The 19,629-nt window shown below is 44.0% G+C and overlaps 1 protein-coding gene across 1 annotated transcript; it reads right to left on the bottom strand.

Moving 5' to 3' along the window:
- Positions 1–649: 649 nt before the first annotated feature.
- epoa (erythropoietin a) lies at positions 650–18,927 on the bottom strand. Its single transcript, XM_056300692.1, has 5 exons — positions 18,760–18,927; positions 7,093–7,223; positions 6,298–6,384; positions 3,039–3,203; positions 650–1,161 (listed from the first exon to the last, which is right to left on the bottom strand). Exons 1-5 carry the CDS (start codon positions 18,779–18,781, stop codon positions 1,009–1,011), a joined length of 558 nt encoding a protein of 185 aa, XP_056156667.1. The 5' UTR covers positions 18,782–18,927; the 3' UTR covers positions 650–1,008.
- Between the last annotated feature and the right edge of the window lie 702 nt (positions 18,928–19,629).

Genomic DNA, 19,629 nt, shown 5'->3' with positions numbered 1-19,629 from the left:
CCCACCCCCACCCCTACTTCCCTCTCCTTCATGAAAATTTTTCCACTGTATCAGTTATCTGCACCTCTAATGATCTGGAAGAACACTGGATGTAAAACTGTCAGTACAAGAGAGACATGCATGAAGGTGTGAAGGTTTTTAAATGGCTGGCAATAGTGCACTATTGTACATGATGTTGGAAATTTGCATACATTTAGGTAAATTCAGTGTTAAACCAGTGAACGTGGTGGCCTTAGTTAAACAAGCAGAACCCAACTATGGACGTAAAGAGCCACAACTATAAAAAAAAACATACAACTGAGACTGGAGCTTGAAAGTAGAAACATAAAAACTGTATAAATAGTAATTAAAATTAAACAATAAAAATATATCAAAACATAAACTAGCCAGATAAAGAGACTATTATATTTCTACGAGGCACTGTTGGAAACAGGTGAATGGTTTGGGAGGTTTTGCCTCATTGTTTACGGTGGTATTGGAGGAGGATGCTCTGTTGCAACGTCATAGCCCCCCAATTCCCGAATACAATGTATATTTTCTAGGTGGTCCACTCCCATGGGTGCAAGTCCACAATTGAGTCTAGAGACATGGATCTAAGGGTCAAACTTGCTGAAAGCACACAGTGCCATACATACTCTACTTGCAAAAATCAAACTCGCAGTCTCACTCATACACACACAAACACTTGCACACACAAAGTGCTGGAGAGTGCCTACAGAAGAGTAATTGGAGCAGTGCATCCCATTGGCCTCAGTTTTGGTCGACGTGTGCTTCACCATGTCCATATGTTTAATGTCTACAATCCAAGGTGCTATATTCTCTGCTTGTACAAAGCCCAGCTGGGACTGTCCTTTCCCTTCAGCTCCGTCCACTTCTACTAGGATGGCCGAATCTTGCTCATGTTCCACATCATTTCCAGCAGCCAATGGGCAGGGTTAAAAGTGTCAAATCCCTCCTCTTGCCTTGGGAAACATAAATCAGCTTTACCCAAAGTTAAGAGATAGCCAATCAGCTGACGTCCTGCTGACAAGCTGGTGCGTCGGAGAGAAGGAGGCGCACCTTGCCTCGCAGGAAGTTGACGTGGACTTGAAGCACATCTGGTGCTGAGGACACTCTCCACGTCCCCTCTCCTTCTATTACACCGGACGGTGGGGTGTAATCCTGAAAGGAAACGTAAGGAGGTGTCTTGGTATTCTGTATGCATGTATCATGGTGAAGCTTACAGTGAAAAAAACAACTTTACCTGTACTGCACCACTGCAAAACGCTGTAACACTCCTTTGCATTTCTTTTTTTAAATCCCCCCCCCCCTTTTTCTCCCCAATTGTATCTGGCCAATTGCCCCAGTCTTCCGAGCTATCCTGGTCGCTGCTCCATCCCCTCTGTCGATCCGGGGAGGGCAGCAGACTACCACTTGCCTCTTCCGATACATGTGGAGCCGCCAGCCGCTTCTTTTCACCTGACAGTGAGGAGTTTCACCAGGGGGACGTAGCATGTGGGAGAATCACACTATTCCCCCCAGTCTCCCCCTCCCTCCTGAACAGGTGCCCCGACCAACCAGAGGAGGCGCTAGTGCAGCGACCAGGACACATACCCACATCCGGCTTCCCACCTGCAGACACGGCCAATTGTGTCTGTAGGGATGCCCAACCAAGCCAGAGGTAACATGGGGATTCGAACCGGCGATCCCTGTGTTGGTAGGCAACAGAATAGACTGCCACACTACCCAGATGCCTATTCATTCTTAAAAATGTGACCCATGCTCAATATCGGTCAATACAAACATCAGACTGTGGCAAAATGTTTAGTGCTGATATACTGATAGTTGTTTGAACTGATTTGTGGACCAAAAATCATGGTTTCACGGACTTTTTGTAATTCCTGTGCATCTTTACTCTATGCTGTCCTTTTTTAAAGGTCCATTTGAGCGGCTTTAATTCATTGTAAATTGTTGGAAAAACATCAAAACAGGCAACTAAATAAAAAATAAAGTTTTAAACTGTGTTACCACTGAATAAATAATCTACCAACCATTTCAAATCTATCTATACTCTCAAGAGTGTGGGCAGGCCTATTTTGTTTCCACAACATGCTAGGGGCTGTCACATTGATAGCAAATCAAACACTGTGAAGGGGAATGTGTAAATTGTAAAATTAATGCATTATTCATATAGTTAACAGCAATTATACATTAAATGTCGACATAGCAGGGTTTGACAAAATAAGTGACAAAAGACAATAGCGAATACATAACTGACGGTTGACAGGCTATGTCATACAGATAGAGCGGTTTAGACGACAGTGGCTCCATGCTAATGCTATGTTAAGTTCAACTCAGAAATGTTGGGACTGGACTGATCTCTGTATTGGAGATGTTAGAAGAAAATGTAATGGATGTAGTAGGGCACCAGCCCATTACCAAGCTTTCATCCATCCATTCATTATCCAAACTGCTTATCCTGCTCTCAGGGTCGTGGGGATGCTGGAGCCTTTCCCAGCAGTCATTGGGCAGCAAGCAGGCAGGGAGACACCCTGGACATGGTGTCAGTTCATCACAGGGCCGACAAACACACATTCACACCTAGGGACAATTTAGTATGGCCGATTCACCTGACCCACATGTCTTTCGACTGTGGGAGGAAACCCACGCAGACACGGGGAGAACATGCAAACTCCACACAGAGGATGATCCGGGACGACCCCCAAGGTGGGACTACCCGGGGCTCGAACCCAGGACCTTCTTGCTATGAGATGACTGCGCTAACCACTGTGCCACCGTGCCGCCCATTACTAAGTTTCTAACTCACCAAAACAGGACACCATTGTGAGACGAGAGGTAACTGATACTAAATGCAAGTGCAATCTGTACATCTCTAAAACTATAACCTTCCTTTTTTCCAATGCTTAAATTACCTTTGAACTGTCTGTATTAACCCAAAAAAGATGTTTGATCATCATCCCAAACTGCACTCCACACATCAACATCATACTTTTAAATGCTGGCCTTTGAATTTTGACTTTTGAACTCATTGAACTCACCTGGATGTTGAGGCTGCGCAGCACGGCGTTAAGGCTGAGCACATTTCTGATGCTGTTGTCTATGTGGCTGTGCAGTGCTGTGTTGGTGACTGAAGTCCGGAGTGAGTTAAGGGCCCGGTGCAACAGCCAGAGGCCAGCTTGCACTTCCTGAGCTTGAGCCAGTGCCTGGTCAGAACAAAAGTGTTGAATGATTAAGATTATGGTTAGGGGTCATGGACAAGGAGCAGGATTAAACAGTCACCTCCTTGTATAAATGAGTGGGGGGAAATTATGTCCAAATTGACTACAACCCTAAAAAACAGAAAACAAAGGAAAACCACAATTCTGACATCTGTACATTACATATGTACACCAATCAGCCAAAACATTAAAACCACTGACAGGTAATTGAATAACATTGATTATCTTGTTACAAGGGCACCTGTCAAGAGGTGGGATATATTAGGCAGCAAGTGAACAGCCAGCTCTTGAAGTTGATGTGTTGGAAGCAGGAAAAATGGGCAAGCGTAAGGATCTGAGGGAGTTTGACAAGGGCCAAATTGTGATGGCTAGACGACTGGGTCAGAGCATCTCCAAAACGGCAGGTCTTGTGGGGTGTTCCTGGTATGCAGTGGTCAGTATCTACCAAAAGTGGTCCAAGGAAGGACAACTGGTGAACCAGCAACAGGGTCATGGGTGCCCGAGACTCACTGATGCATGTGGAGAGTGAAGGCTCGCCCGTCTGGTCCTATCTAACAGAAGAGCTTCTGTAGCTCAAATTGCTAAAAAAATTAATGGTGGCTATGATAGACCGGTATCACAACATGCAATGCACACAGCTTGCTGTGTATGAGGCTGCGTAGCTGCAGATAGGCCAGGGTGCCCATGATGACCCCTGTGCACCGCCAAAAGCATCAACAATGGGCACGTGAGGGTCAGAACTGGACCATGGAGCAATGGAAGAAGGTGGCCTGGTCTTTTTTTTTAAAACATTTTTTAACTTTTTATTTCTGGGTATTTTCTTCATTACAGGAACAAGAAAAACAAAAACAAACAACAAACAGAAAAAAGGAATGGGAAAAAAAGAACAGGAAAAAAACACGGGAGGTCATGGGATGATCAAGAAACCGCTAAAGTAGAATATCTCAGTATACTTACAATAACTATGAACTATCCTTCTCATTGGCCAAATAAATACATAATTTTTCCCACCATTTTCCTCCCAGTTCTTTTTGGAGCCGAACAGAGTAAGTCATCTCTTCTGAAAGATGTAATTGTATGACAATATTGATGAAAAGTTCAATAGCAGGACCATTTTTCTGAAGCCAGTGTTCTGTAATGGCCTTTTTACTTGCCGCCAGCAAGATCTTCAAAAGATAGACATCAGTATTATTTAGTCCATCAGGGATATGTCCAATAAACAAGGATGAGAATGTAGTACTGATGCTAAAACCCAGGGTTTTTGAGATGATAACTGATACTTCCTTCCAAAAAGTCTGAGTGCCGGTTTGTTTGGACTTCTGTTTAGGGGTGATAAAAAAGCGAATCAGGTTTTTTTCCCAGCAGAAGTCTCTCCAGGTCCGGGAGTTGGTGGAGGACGATTGCCTTTTCCAGGCATCCAACCACATGTCCTCAGTTATTTCAGCGTCTAGCTCTTTTTCTCATTGTTGTTTCACATAGTCTGTAGAGGCCTTATTCAGTGATGTGGTGCCATAGTATAACTCACTTATAAGATGTTTGTTGCTTTCTGAGTGACATGCGTCAATAAATACATGAATAATAGCTGGAATCTCTCTTGGATTAGAACCTTTTATCTTTTTAGAAAAGTAATCACGGAGGTGTAAGTACCTATAGAAGCCCTGCCTCCCCAACCGATATGTCTGACATAGATTATCAAAACTGCCAAGCTCCCAGTTTCTAACAATCTCGCATATGGAAGTGATACCAAAATAGACCCATTGCTTATATCTACCATCTAAAGATGCCGGTGTAAAGTCAGACTCATATGCCGGCCATCTGAGCAGGTTAGCTTCTCTCGAGTTGGAAACGTTTAACCACTTCCCCCCATATTTTCAGTGAAAAAAAAATCACCCATTGACTTGCTGTCTGTAATATTTCTTTCTCTTTGCCAACACAGCCAAGCAATGACTGTATTGGTGTATCAGTTGAGGATAACTCCATAGTCTTCCGTTTGGCCACATAAGATGGGTTACACCAAGAGGTCTCAGCTGAGCTGATAAGTAGTAATCCCTTAAAGATGGGGTGGCCTGGTCTGATGAATCACGTTTTCGTTTACATCGTGTTGCTGGCCGGGTACGTGTGCGTCATTTACCTGGGGAGGAGATGGCACCAGGATGCACTATGGGGAGAAGGCAAGCTGGCTGAGGTAGTGTGATGATGCTCTGGCAATGTTCTGCTGGGAAACCTTGGGTCCTGGCATTCATGTGGATATTACTTTGACACGTGCCACCTACCTAAACATCATTGCAGACCAAATACACCCCTTCATGGCAATGGTATTCGCTGATGGCAGCGCCCCCTTTCAGCAGGATAATGCACCCTGCCACACTTCAGAATTGTTCAGGAATGGCTCGAGGAACATGACAAAGAGTTCAAGGTGTTGCCCTGACCTCCAAATTCCCCAGCTCTCAATCCGATTGAGCATCTGTGGGATGTGCTGGAAAAACAAGTCCGATCCATGGAGGCCCCACCTCGCAACTTACAGGACTTAAAGGATCTGCTGCTAACGTCTTGGTGCCAGATACCAGAGGACACCTTCAGAGGTCTTATAGAGTCCATACCTCGACGGGTCAGCGCTATTATGGTGACACGAGGGAGACCTACATAATATTAGGCAGGTGGTTTTAATGTTTTGGCTGACACACACACAGACACACAGACACACACACAGACACACACACAGACACACACACAGACACACACACACACACACACACACACACACACACACACACACACACACCTAATACAAAAAAAGTCCAAAGCGGTCCACATGCCAAATGCTATGTTAGAGGCTTAGGCGTTGGAGTAGTTTAAATAGTGTATGAATAAGTTTAAATATGTATGATATGAAAATACTCCCTTAAGCATTATTATGTGAAATGTTTAGACTGAGGCTCTGAGGTGTAAATAATGCATTTTAAAAGCAGGGTAGCAGATTCCAACACAGCAAACATTAGAATGATGAAGAGTTATAATCTTTTTTTTGAACATTTTTTTTTATTTCAGACAAAAGTCATCACGTTTTGTGACTACTCACATTTTTCTTCTCCCAGACATCAAAATCTACTCTGGTTTGGGGAACAGTGATGGTCTGTGAGAGACTACATCCTTCTTTACACGATCGCTGAGTGAAAGAAAGAGAGCAGAGTAATTAGACAACACAACACAAGGACATCTGTTGCACACTTAAACCAGTACATACATTTCATTAGTATGTTAAGATAGGTGGCCTCACTACATAGCAACTGAAACACTGACACTGCTGGCGTTAGTGCCGGCTCTATCCACTGAATTATACAGGACGATAATAAGTCAAACAACATCTTTTGGGGGGGGGGGGGTTCCCCCTTTTTCAACCCAATTGTACTTGGCCAATTACCCTATTTTCCGAGTCATCCCGATCCCCGCTCCACCCCCCTCTGCAGATCCGGGGAGGGCTTCAGACTACCACATGCCTCCTCCGATACATGTGGAGTCGCCAGCCGCTTCTTTTCACCTGACAGTAAGGAGGACGTAGTGCATGGGAGGATCACGCTATTCCCCCCAGTTCCCCCCTCTTCCCTGAACAGGCGCCCCGACTGACCAGAGGAGGCGCTAGTGCAGCAACCAGGACACATACCCACATCCGGCTTCCCACTGGCAGACATGGCCAATAGTGTCTGTAGGGACGCCTGACCAAGCCGGAGGTAACACGGGGATTCGAACCGGCGATCTTCATGTTGGTAGGCAATGGAACAGACTGCCACGCTACCCGGACACCCCCATCAGACAACATCTGCAACAAGATTATCACCCTCCTTTATCCGAGCATGTTTAAGTATGTGTCTCTTACCATGGCAACTTCCGCGTCTCGTGCTTCCTGAATGAAATGGTTTAGGACTCTCAGGTCACAGATGGGCCTCAGCGGTGACGGTAGGCTTGGCCGGGTCCACTCCAACACTAACAACAGCAAGGCAAAGAGTCCTGGAATCACACACAAATACACATGCAAAAGTTACTGACAACTGACCGACTAAACATGGTGGACATGAATTAACATGTGCAGCAACAGCTTTGAGTCTGTATCCACTTGAGCTACTTCCTCACAAAATCAAAGAAAATGACGAAAACAAAACAGGTGGACTGGTGTCAGTCATAGGGTAGGGGTGCCTGGTTGTATTAAGCTTTGATTTTCAATTCCCAATTTCAAAAGAAAATGAATCCCGGATACATGACAAACACAATATTGTGGTGCACCCACACACACCCTTGCTTCCAACGTGCTAATCAAATCTCCGAAGCTTAGCGTCTTCCTTGAAAGCATCTGAGACAATATCTGGTGAGGTTTTTTCATTGAGCGTAATTATTAGATAAAATCTGTGGGTAAACCCAGCTGCATTCAGTGACATGTCTTCTGATCAGTAAGTACACCTTGTAAAATGAAAACACTAGCAGCATCGTTAGCCCGAATCTGTAACATGATGCATTCTGAGCAGACACTTGTACATAACACATAATATGACAAGCATGGATTTCATTTCCAGTTTAACAACAACAAAGTACTTAAACGTGTGGGTGATATTAATATTGCACTCTGGCTGCAACCCACAGACACTTGGGAACATAATGTAATACTATCAATAATATCATGGAGCCAATAAGCCTTTAAGCATCAGAATAAAGCTTTACATGGCAGAACACATTAAGAAGTATCATTACTGAGTGAGCCTGTTTGGGCCGACTTATTGATAATGCCATAACAATATTGTCAGCTGCACTGTTGTGCATTCTTAAAGACAGAATGATGTCAAAAAAGATCGCATCCGCTTTTTGTATACACATGGTCTTTCATGCACAAGGTATTTTTATGCACTGCTGACTAAACAGGTCATAACAATGCACTGTCCACACACCACACCTGTTATACTATACATTACCACGGGGTGGGGTAGCGCTGGGGAGATGCTGACAATTTAGCTGTTCATTTATTCCCCCCCTTTTTTTTATTCTCCCCAATTGTATCCAACCAATTACTCCACCCTTCAGAACTGTCCCGGTCGCTGCTCCACCCCGATCCGGGGAAAGCTGCAGACTACCACATGCCTCCTCTGATACACGGGGTGTCACCAGCCGCTTCTTTTCACCTGACAGTGAGGAGTTTTGCCAGGGAGACGTAGCGCGTGGGAGGATCACGATATTCCCCCCGGTTCCCCCTCCCCCCCCCCGAACAGGTGCCCCCAAAAACCAGAGGAGGCACTAGTGCAGCGACCAGAACACATACCCACATCCGGCTTCTCACCGGCAGACACAGCCTGTGTCTGTAGGGACGCCCGACCGAGCCGGAAGCAACACGAGGCAGCTGTTCATTTAGCTATGGCTGCTGTTTCAATCAAGTTGAATTAAGGATGGCAACAACAAAACAAAATCGGTGCAGGAACTTTAACACAGTAAATGAAATGCTTGGGGTCTATTAAAAAGACTGCCATGAGTGGTATCCACTCTTCCTTCTCCTCATCCTTTTTTTTGTTTCATTGTTAAGTCGGTGGAGTGTATACTTTCTAAACTTTGAAAGCACTGCAAATTAAATATGCATTATATCAACCCTCTACAGTTACATCAGTACATATTTGTCCTGTTTTAACTGCTATGATGACGGGCTATTGATTTTCTGACAGATAGATCTGTCAGAAAAATCAAGGTCTCAAACTATAGATTTGATAATACCACACAAATACACCTTCATACAAACGAGTACTCTGTGTTGATGTGGCATCTTGTCGTCGATATACCAAAAACTGCTAATATGAATTTGTGAGGACTCCAGGCTGTGGACCTCAAACCTACTAGGGTTGTGATGTGAAATTAAATCTGATGAATCTTAAGTGCATCTAACATATTGTTTAAGATTTTGACTAGAGATCATTTTAACAAGCAGTCAAGAATTTGTTGACTATTTGAATGGCCAGCTAGTCAGAAAATCTATATTTTGTTCTCTGTATTATTGTCCCATGACCTCTTAAAAACTTTTTTTAACATTTATATGAATGCTGCTACTACTGCTACTACTACTACTACTACTACTACTACTACTACTACAACTACGGTTGATAACAATATTGTAATAATGGCACTTCACCAGGACAAATTCTTGCCAAATCTTTGGGATGTTAGAAATATTCTTTGCAGTCCCTCTGGAAATGTTTAACATAACATGAAAAAGAAAAAAACTCAAACAGCTAGTTTAAAGGAAACAACAGAATTTTGCTAGGACCCTAAAGACTGATCGAAAATCCTCCCCATCAAAAGAAGAGGATACATTTTAATTATGGAAGACACCTTTTACCCTTCAACACATTCCTTTGACTTATAAATGAACCTATAAACTGGTATTAGTGCAGCAGTGCGCTCATGTAAAATCAGCACAATTTGAAGCACCTACAGCTGAGTTTCATATGTTGCCATAGGGGATATATGTCATCATTGTCTGCCAGCATCCTCCAGGACACAACCTCATGAAGTAATTGAACCCTGACAGACTTGGCCTAATGGCGGAGGGGCATTTACCACATTCTGTGGCCAGAGGTTAAAAATGCCATAAATGTATTGTGTTGACTGACTTTAGCATCATTTACCAGACCCTGCTCTCTCGCGCTAGGTTCATGTGTCAACTGTCTCCCAACTTGCAAGGGGACCTTCAAACCATTAGTATAATAGTGCTTTCATGGTTGACACTAGAGCTTGGCTTGATATTGTGATTGTGATATTACTTCACCGTTGTCATTCCCTGGTCTCGAAGGCTGCATTATGATGAAGGGATGCAGTTTTCTGAACTTATTAAACTATTTTAACTGAGTGAAATTAGCAATGAATGTCTCTACTTGCTTGGTGCATACCCACAGTACTAACAATTTCTTAAAAATGTCTTGTGTGTAAACATCTTAGAAAAGCACCACAATATTGTCATATTGATAAAGTATTTAGTCTTAAGTGTCATATTTGATTTTGTCAATATCGCCTGTCCTTGGTTGACATCCTGAGTACTTCTGTGACAACTGTCTACCTTTGGAGGAGGGCTTTGTTATCTGAATTATGTCTAAGCTCCCTCTCCTAATTCAATTTGAACATATGGTATACCTGGATGTATGAGGCACTGTTGGACTTATAGTAGGCTGTGTCAGTTCAAGACCTGGTTTACATTTGTTCATTTGGCAGATGCTTTTATCCGAGAGTAACCAATTAACTGATATATTCAAGTATTAACAACTAGCATCATAGATGGCTAAATAGTAATATCAAGAATGCATGTCAGGTCAAATGAACATTTTAAGAGTGCCTTAGATCGATCGATCAATCGATCAATCAAGTTACATTTTATATAGCACTTTTCTAGCTGCAACAGCTACTCAAAGCACTTTACATTTCTGGCTCAATTTCAGACACCTGTTATGATAGAACATAAGCCGTGTTCTGTACAATCGCTACCCATTTCTTTTGCGTAAGGCCATCGAAATGTGATGTACACCGGTTAACTTATTCACGTGCATCAACATGCGTCCAAACGGCATCTGTAAATGTGAGCAGCTTTTATAGCCTCCAGGGACGTGCAACATGATCCAGAAAGGGTCAGTGTGGGTGCAGGTCCCTGATCCAACCAAGCAGTTACACACCCAAGTCTATAAATCAAGGTCCTTAGCAAAGACTATTAGTTGACTAATAGAATCAGTTGTGTAACTGCTTGGTTGGAACAAGACTATTGTTTGACTAATAGAACCAGGTGTGTGGTGCTTGGTTGGAACAAAGACCTGCACCCACATCATCAAGAGGCAGTGACAGGAGAATCAAGGTACAAATTACATAGCCATATATGAGTAGAACAAGCATAAAATGTCACGTGCAAATAGGAGATGGCACAATAGTAGACATCAAAATAATGGTGTTTAAGTAAGAAAGGGTGCAATAGCCACAGGCCATTTAAGGATTAGGTTTGCTCTCGAAGAGGAAAACTTATGGGTCTTTTTTGAAGTAAGTAAGGGAGCCAGGAGCTCTGATGGAGCCTGGGAGTTTGTTTCACAATTTTGGGTTCAGGTGAGAGAAAAGTCTGGACCTGGAGCCTGTCAGTTGAGTAGAGGGCACAGATAGTAGCCTGCCAGAGGTCAAGCTAAGTGGGTGAGTAGGAGTGTGCATGTTAACATGCGACTGCATGAACATTTTTGCATCTCCTTGAACTTGCCTGGGGTGATCACAACAGGGTTTTGAACTTCATGCACGTAGCAGCAGGTAGCCAGTGTTAAGGACATGAAGAACGAAGTGACATATACATCTGGGGCAGGTTGAAAACCAATCATTCTGGATACTTTGCACCTGTTGATCTGCACAGGCTGGGTGACCAGCGAGAAGTGCAGAGTCTAACTCAGAGAGAACAAGAGCCTGGACCAGGAGCTGGGTCACGTGTTCTGATATGTATAATCTAATTTTACAGATGTTTGATCTGGATTATTGCTAGAAGCATTGCAGGTGTCTGCTCTGTGGTGCCAGTGTAAATTAGATTCCAGGACAAAGAGTGTCTGCGTGGGTTTCCTCCGGGGGCTCCGGTTTCCTCCCACAGTCCAAAGACATGTATGTCAGATGAATTGGCCGTACTACATTGTCCCTAGGTGTGAATGTGTTGGCCCTGTGATGGACTGGTGGCCTGTCCAGGGTGTCTCCCCGCTTGCTGCCCAATGACTGCTGGGATAGGCTCCAGCATCCAATGACCCCAACTGGGATAAGTGGCTTGGATAATGGATGGACAAAGAGCAAAGATTGAAGATAGCTTCTGTCTTTCAAAATCCCTATCAATGGGCTCTGACCATGTTTTTGATTAAGTATGATCGGGAAGAGCTCCTTATAATTTCAGTAAACTTTCCTCAATCTCTATGGATTGACTAATTCACCATGCCTGCATCCAGGTTGCTTTGGCTCAAAGTCTCAGCACCTCTCCAGGAGGTTACTACATCCCTATGTCTGACATGTCACTGAATAATCAAATAACATCAATTTCTATAGTGAAAGTGGGAAGAAACACATACAGCACATGATGGTTGGTTGTGAACCAAGGTCATGCAAGCCTAATACAGGCTAAGGTGGAGGTATGAGAAACAAAAAAGCAATCGATCATTTGTTGGGAGCCATAGAGAGCCAGTGGCTGCCAACTTGGGCAGTAATAATAAGCAATAATAATTAGCACTAAGACCCATCTCTGGTCAGTTATTCATTCTTCATGCATGCATACATGCATCTGATGAATAAGTGTTAAAACATAACATAACTTTCAGCACAATGTGTTGAAGCCAGATGCTTAAAGCTTTGAAAGTGTAGACCATCCACTTACTCTGTTACAGAGGCCCTGAAATATTTAAATGAGCACTTTAATCTATTTTTATGCCAATAAATTTACCACAACACTCCTTTTGCCAGTATCTTTCCAACACAAACCTCAAAATGTGTTCTATCTGTTCAACCCTTTAAGCATAAGGCCTGTTCTTCATTGAGGCCTGCTTCAGCTCAAGTCCCAAAACTTTTTGCAAGTGAGCGATAAAACCACTTCTTCCAAATTAAAAGGATACCAAATCCAATCACAAATGCACAAATTTCACAGTTGGATCACATAGCACTAGTATTTTTCTCAAGCTTTGTGTTTGTAAACATGCAACTGAGTGAGCACAAAATATGTTAACATGTGTGTCCAGACTTTAAAATCAAGGATGAATTTGGGTCTATTTCTAGAAATGCTTTGCCTAATTGACCATGCAACGACTTTTATCTATTCACTGCTGAAAGACACAGCACACTGTGAACCCTTCTCGGGTATACTAGGAAATAAGAGCAGCCCCAGTGTTGTGGGTCATGTGGGCACCTAGCTCCGTGCAACACGCTGAATGCACTCTTTCACAGCAATCCGGCTGTGTGACGCAGAAGGATGACAAACACGACAGATGATCTTCCCAGGCAGACAGGTCAGACGCAGGTTAGATTTCCTTCTAAGGCTGCCAGACCTCCGGTACAAAGTGACCCAGACTGCATAAAGGTTCAATTGATATTGTAATTGCGGTCACCACTGAGAGGTTATAAATAACATATGAAGAATGATAACTATGTTACACCTGCTGCAAAAATAAATCTTCAAGTGGGAACCGGAACCAATATGCATTTTTGCCTCTGACTCAATCGCTCCATTGTAAACTAGAAATCAGCTTTTATGCACACTATTTGTGAACCTCTTTCAAGTAATCCCCAACGTGTCTTTCCCTGTCAATGGCACGTCTTTCTCAGAATATTCGAGTAGTGGTGCTTTAAAGAGGTCACCAGGGTAATCAACTTAATTCCCACGCACAATTTCTGCGAATCCCACGTCATTGAGGGTTGTCACTGACACGTAGGATGCCTGGGTTTTTAGCGCCATACGACATCCTTGTACAACACAGCTTTTTACAGAATCCCTCTGTGTGCAGTCAATGCTGCCTGTATTTTCACAGCCTCATAATTGCTCTATAAGCATTAGTGCTGATAGTGTGGCCTCTTCATTCCTCTGAATAAGTATTTATAATCCCCGTGGACCTACCATCTGACCCAGCACACACACACACACACACACACACACACACACACACACACACACACACACACACACACACACACACACACACACACACACACACACACAGTAACCTTGCACAATAATCTGGACATGAATAAGGTGTGTAATGTGTGGCACATATTTTTCGTGGTATCATAAGATTTCACTGTTCAGTACTTAATGTTAAATCCACTTAATTAACAAAAAATAGGTCAAAGCTTGCCACTTCGGAAATAATCCTACTATATTGGGCATGTCAGCATAAAGTTCTTTGCTTGATACAAATTAAAAATGTCCTGTATCATCAAACTTCTGCATTTGTGGTCAATTCAGTGCAACTCAAAATCTTAAAATACCATCTTCACATGGCATATCCAAAGATGGTATGGGCATATGCAAGCCCCAGAGGTGTTTGCACATTCTTAATCTCGGCAGACATACTTATGATCAACAATGTGATCTCCGGGGTTAAATGCTACATGTGTGGGGCAGCTGACCTTGTTAATGGTTGGCTCTGGGATTTGTCTTTATCCAAAACGCTGGTCACTTTCTTAAACAAGTGTGTGACTCAGCTTGAGCATTACTGATGACCTTTCCACCTTCACCATTGCCTAGCCTACGTGAGAATGAATGAATCTCAGCCATGTGTACTCGTGTGAAAGCAAACACGCATGTGCGCGCTCACACGCGGGCGCACACACACACACACACACACACACACAACCACATGTGCATGCAACGTTAACATTTGCAGCCAAAGTCAAAGGCAACGCTCTTCTTCGTAGTGTAGGGTGCCAAGATCTTGTTTCTATTTTAAATTTGAAGTCACGCTGCGTAAGTGCTGGAGCCTTGGATACTGCCAAGCGGCACAATAGGTATGTGACAGATAATTCATTAAGGTTATCAGATGCTCCCATGTGCTGTCGCATTTCTCACACACCATTTTAAGCAACTCTTAGTAGCCACATATCAGAATAACTACTTCACTGGCAGCTGCTCAACCTTAGTCCTTGAATATAAGTGAGCTGAACAATTCATTCAAATGGGTTTGGTACCAGTGTGGGCAGCACAGTGGCCCAGTCGTTAGCATTATTGCCTCACAGCAAAAAGGTCCTGGGTCGAACCCCAGGCCGTCCCAGGTCCTTTATGTGTGGAGTTTGCATGTTCTCCCTGTGTCTGCGTGGCTTTCCTCCGGGTGCTCCGGTTTCCTCCCACCATAAAAGACCTGCATGTTAGGCTTAATACTCCTGCCTGTGCCCCTGACCAAGGTGATGACAAAGAACTGAAGTTGGTCCCTGGGCTGCCCGCTGCTTCTAGTGTACACTGCTGCAAGTGTGTATAGAGGATGGGTTAAATGAAGAGAATGAATGTCACTGTATGCATGTACAGTGGCAATAAAAGTATCTTCTAGCTGTCAAGAGTGGGAAGAACTAAGAGGGTGGTCAAATTTCTGGTACAGGTCAGTGCATATACAGAGAAGCCATTCACCTTGCAATGCATCTTTCCCACTATTTTGAATGAAAGTCACCAACAGCAAACTTTAAAGGCACAATGAGTAGGATTTGTCGGTTGTGGTTTGTAAACACAACATTCAATGTTGGCCCCTCCTCCCCAGCTCAATGACACCAGAAGCGCGCACCCCCTGACCGCAGTTGCCAGAACACATCCCAGTGTACAAGCCAACTCCGTGTTGCTCTTCATTCCCATCCTCTCCCTCAGTGCTCACTAGCGGGTGAAAGCCAACCCCAGATTCACTCTCGTTTTGGAATGAGCTTTGTCTGCTTGGTATTTCGCCTTGGTATATTTGCGTCTTTGCGGTGCTGTTTCCGCCATTGTCGTTGTGTCCTCTTGCATCCGTGTTTAAGATCTCGATCTGGCATCGGGTTGCTACGTTTTTATAGAGTTCCATTGCCCAAAGGTTAATACCCAGAAACGTCCTGTACACAATAAAATAAGAAAATACAGGCAGAGGACACCGAGTCTCTGCAGATACAGACACCGTCACACATGTCTAGGGGGTCATAAGTGATGATTGAGAGGGGTTATTTTTGTATGAGTCTATACATTTATTTCAGGGGTGTACTAGGAAAGAAATTCAGCCTTGGACTTATCCGCTGGGAACGGCCTGGGGAGGGGTTGATTACATATATACATACAGGGGTTAAAGGACATAGCCCACTAGATTTAGCACCCTAGTCCTTGCTGGTAATGATACTCTTTTATTGTTGATAGGTGATTCTGAACATATTCAAAGGCTTTTGCAATGGAAAGTAGCATATGTCTATTCCAGGACGTGTTTCAGTAGGCACAGACTTACACTGATCAGTCAAAACATTAAAACCACTTACAGGTAAGTGAATAACATTGCTTATCTCATTACAATGGCACAGTCAAAGGGTTGGATCTATTAGGCAGCAAGTGAACAGTCAGTTCTTGAAGTTAATGTGTTGGAAGCAGGAAAGATGGCCAAGCATAGGATCTAAGTGACTTTGACAAGGGCCAAATTGTGATGCTAGACAATTGGGTCAGAGCATCTGCAAAATGGCAGGTCTTGTCAGGTGTTCCCAGTATGCAGTGGTTAGCACCTATTAAACGTGGTCCAAGGAAGGACAACTGGTGAACCGGCGACGGGGTCATGGGTACCCAAGGCTCATTGATGCGCGTGGGGAGTGAAGGCTAGTCCATCTGGTCAAATACCACAGAAGACATACTGTAACTCAAATTGCTGAAAAAATTAATGCTGGCTATGATTGACAGGTGTCAGAACACACAGTGCATCACAGCTTGCCATGTATGGGGCTGCATAGCTGCAGACCGGTCAGAGTGCCCATGCTGACCCCTTCATGACAATGGTATTCCCTGATGGCAGTGACTTCTTTCAGCAGGATAATACACCCTGGCACACTGCAAAAATTGTTCAGAAATGGTTTGAGGAACAGGATAAAGAGTTCATGGTGTTGCCCTGGCCTCCAAATTCCCCAGATCTCAATCCGATTGAGCATCTGTGGGACGTGCTGGAAAAACAAGTCAAATCCATGGAGGCCCCACCTCGCAACTTACAGGATTTAAAGGATCTGCTGCTAATGTCTTGGTGCCAGATACCAGAGGGCACCTTCAATGTTCTTGTGGAGTCCATACCTCGACAGGTCAGAGTTGTTTTGGTGGCATGAGGGGGACCTACACAATATTAGGCAGGAGGTTTTAATGTTTTGGCTGATCAGTGTAGATTGTAACACGCCATCAGCAAGGCTTGAATAGTGACAAGTAGCCTATCAGTGGGGTCGTTTTTTAACCACAAGTTACAGCACTTTTAACTGAACATGTAGCCTATAATTTGACATCCATCTTACCGCTTCAGTCTGCTCCTATTAAATAGTGTTTCTGGCTTGAGGATGCTGATGCCCAAACAGTTATGTCGATTTTCTCCCCCCCCCCCCCCGGCGCACGCGCAGCTGTGGCCATGGCCTATGCATCGTAAAGACCTGAGAGGGACGCTTAGTAGGATTTGTTCGCAACACGGAGAACACACGGAGGACATCAAATAACGTTACAGAGGTGAGGACATGCCAAAGCTAGCTAGCTATATAGTTAGCCTAGTTTTACACATGACACTTTTAGGCTATGGCTAATCCCTGGAACATAATCGCTGCTTGCTGGTCCCCTGTTTTTCACATTGAACACTGCCTTGCTCTACCTACACACGCAGCAGAGTTGCGCCGTGGGCCTGGTGCAGTCTGCTCCCCCCCCCCCTATTTTTTTCGGACCCTCCTTTACTTTTATTGGCATTTTCTTGTCCATGGCTGTCGTTGGCCATCTCACAGCTGCGCACTACTTTTGCGTCTAGAACAGGGGTGGCTAACCATGTGCCATGGAGAGCCGTGTGTATGCAGGTTTTCATTCCAGCCGGACTGGAATGAAAACCTGCATACACACGGCTCGGCTGGAATGAAAACCTGCATACACACGGCTCTCCATGGCACATGGTTAGCCACCGCTGGTCTAGAATGTTAACGGGCATTAACTAACTTGGTTGTGATTGGCCAGTGAGCCCAGTCTCTGAATACGCAAACAGCATGCTCTCATGCGCACCCCGAATGACAGGCACACAGGGTCTGTCTGGTTTTTTTTTTTTTGATGGTCCACCGATGCAGCGGCCCACCAGGAGTTGTCCCGGTATGCCCAATGGCCAGTACACCGCTGATTATTATTATTAATTTATTTTTAGAAAAATTCCAATCATTCTGCCTTTAACTTTTGAATGACCAGAAATCAGATGATACAGGTGTGACATCATTTCCTGCTAGGTTTGATTGGAGAGCCCATAGCGGCGTCAACGTATAAAATGCCCCCTTTTCACTACTGTCTCGTTGGCTTTGTCAAAAATACAGATCCGACTTTCCCTCTCCTATCTGCTGTGTCATGCCAGGGGAAAAAGACAGCAAATATGTTTCCAGCAAAAGAAACAGAAAAGACAAGAAAAACCAACCTAAATCTTCTACTGCATTACATTTAAAAAGACTGCTGCTATTGCTTTAGTTTTCTGCTCCATTGGGGCTTTGTTCACTCCACATCAGTTACGGTAAACTTAATTTCAAGTAAATCACATCAGTACTGTAAGTTTTAAGAAGACAACCACGTGAAATCTTAATATGAACGTTCAAAGATTACCTGCATGAGCAAGTTATTGGGTTTACAGAGCTGCCAAAACGACTCCAAAAACCAAAAAAAAAAACGTCATTGTAGACACGCGCACATATACAAATCTAATCAGTTTCTACAAGGCAACAAAATAAAAAAACAACTCTCCTCAATACGGTTAGGACTATTAATATGTCACACGGAGTTAATCCACCGGGTATGTTCCCAGTTCCACCGACCCAAGTGATCCGCTACGGGCGCTCTTACCTCTACCGGTTTTCTGCGACATTCGCGAACAGGTGCGGCGTCTCGCAAAAAATGCATGGTGGAAAAATGACTCAACGGGCGTGCAGCCTTCGCGGCAGCGACGGGCGTCTAGTCGGATCCAATGCACACACACGCTTTCGTCCGCATTATCCGTGAGCCAGCAGCGGCCACACAGACTTGCGGACGCCGGTGAGAGTAGTGGTCTGTGTGGCTTGGCATCGCCGGCTGTGGTTTCAGCAAACCCTTTTTTATTTACCTCCCATTCAAACTATGTCACAACGTGATAGCCCGCGGGCTTGTGCGCAAGGTCGCGTGCGCGCTTTTTACGCACCGCCGAGAGCGATTAAACATCAAGTCGTGCGGTCCCGTGCGTAAAGCATCAAACTAGACAACTAAAAGACTGTACATGTGAAAAATATACATCAAGGCATCTGAACAACTCACTGGGAAACTCCATATCCGTATCCGCATATAGGCCCTCACAGGGTCCTCGCCGTTTCGCCCATGGGTCCGTCTATTGCCCATTAATTGGAAACGAAGCTCTTTTGTGGATCTCTGCACTTATCCGGTAGGTGTTTCTACAAACTGATCCTGTTTTGATTTTTTTTTTATTAATGACTTTGACAATGATGATGCATTGTTTCTGTGATTACTATCTGCACCGCTTCCCCCTTTAAATGGAGAAAAAGTTTTTCTTTGATTGTTATCCAAATAATGTAGTCCTAAAACAATTGTCCTCAAAAAAATAAATAGGCGCAAAAAAAGCCATGCGGTGACTTCCCAACTATTGTTTATTTAGGAAAGATCCTCTAAGATGTTTTGACTAGCAAGAGATGGTCAACATGAAACATCAAAAAGTCTCAAGTGTTA

The sequence above is a fragment of the Lampris incognitus genome, chromosome 20, assembly GCF_029633865.1.
Source record: "Lampris incognitus isolate fLamInc1 chromosome 20, fLamInc1.hap2, whole genome shotgun sequence".
Lineage (NCBI taxonomy): Eukaryota > Metazoa > Chordata > Actinopteri > Lampriformes > Lampridae > Lampris > Lampris incognitus.
This window is presented reverse-complemented; position numbering and strand designations above follow the sequence as displayed.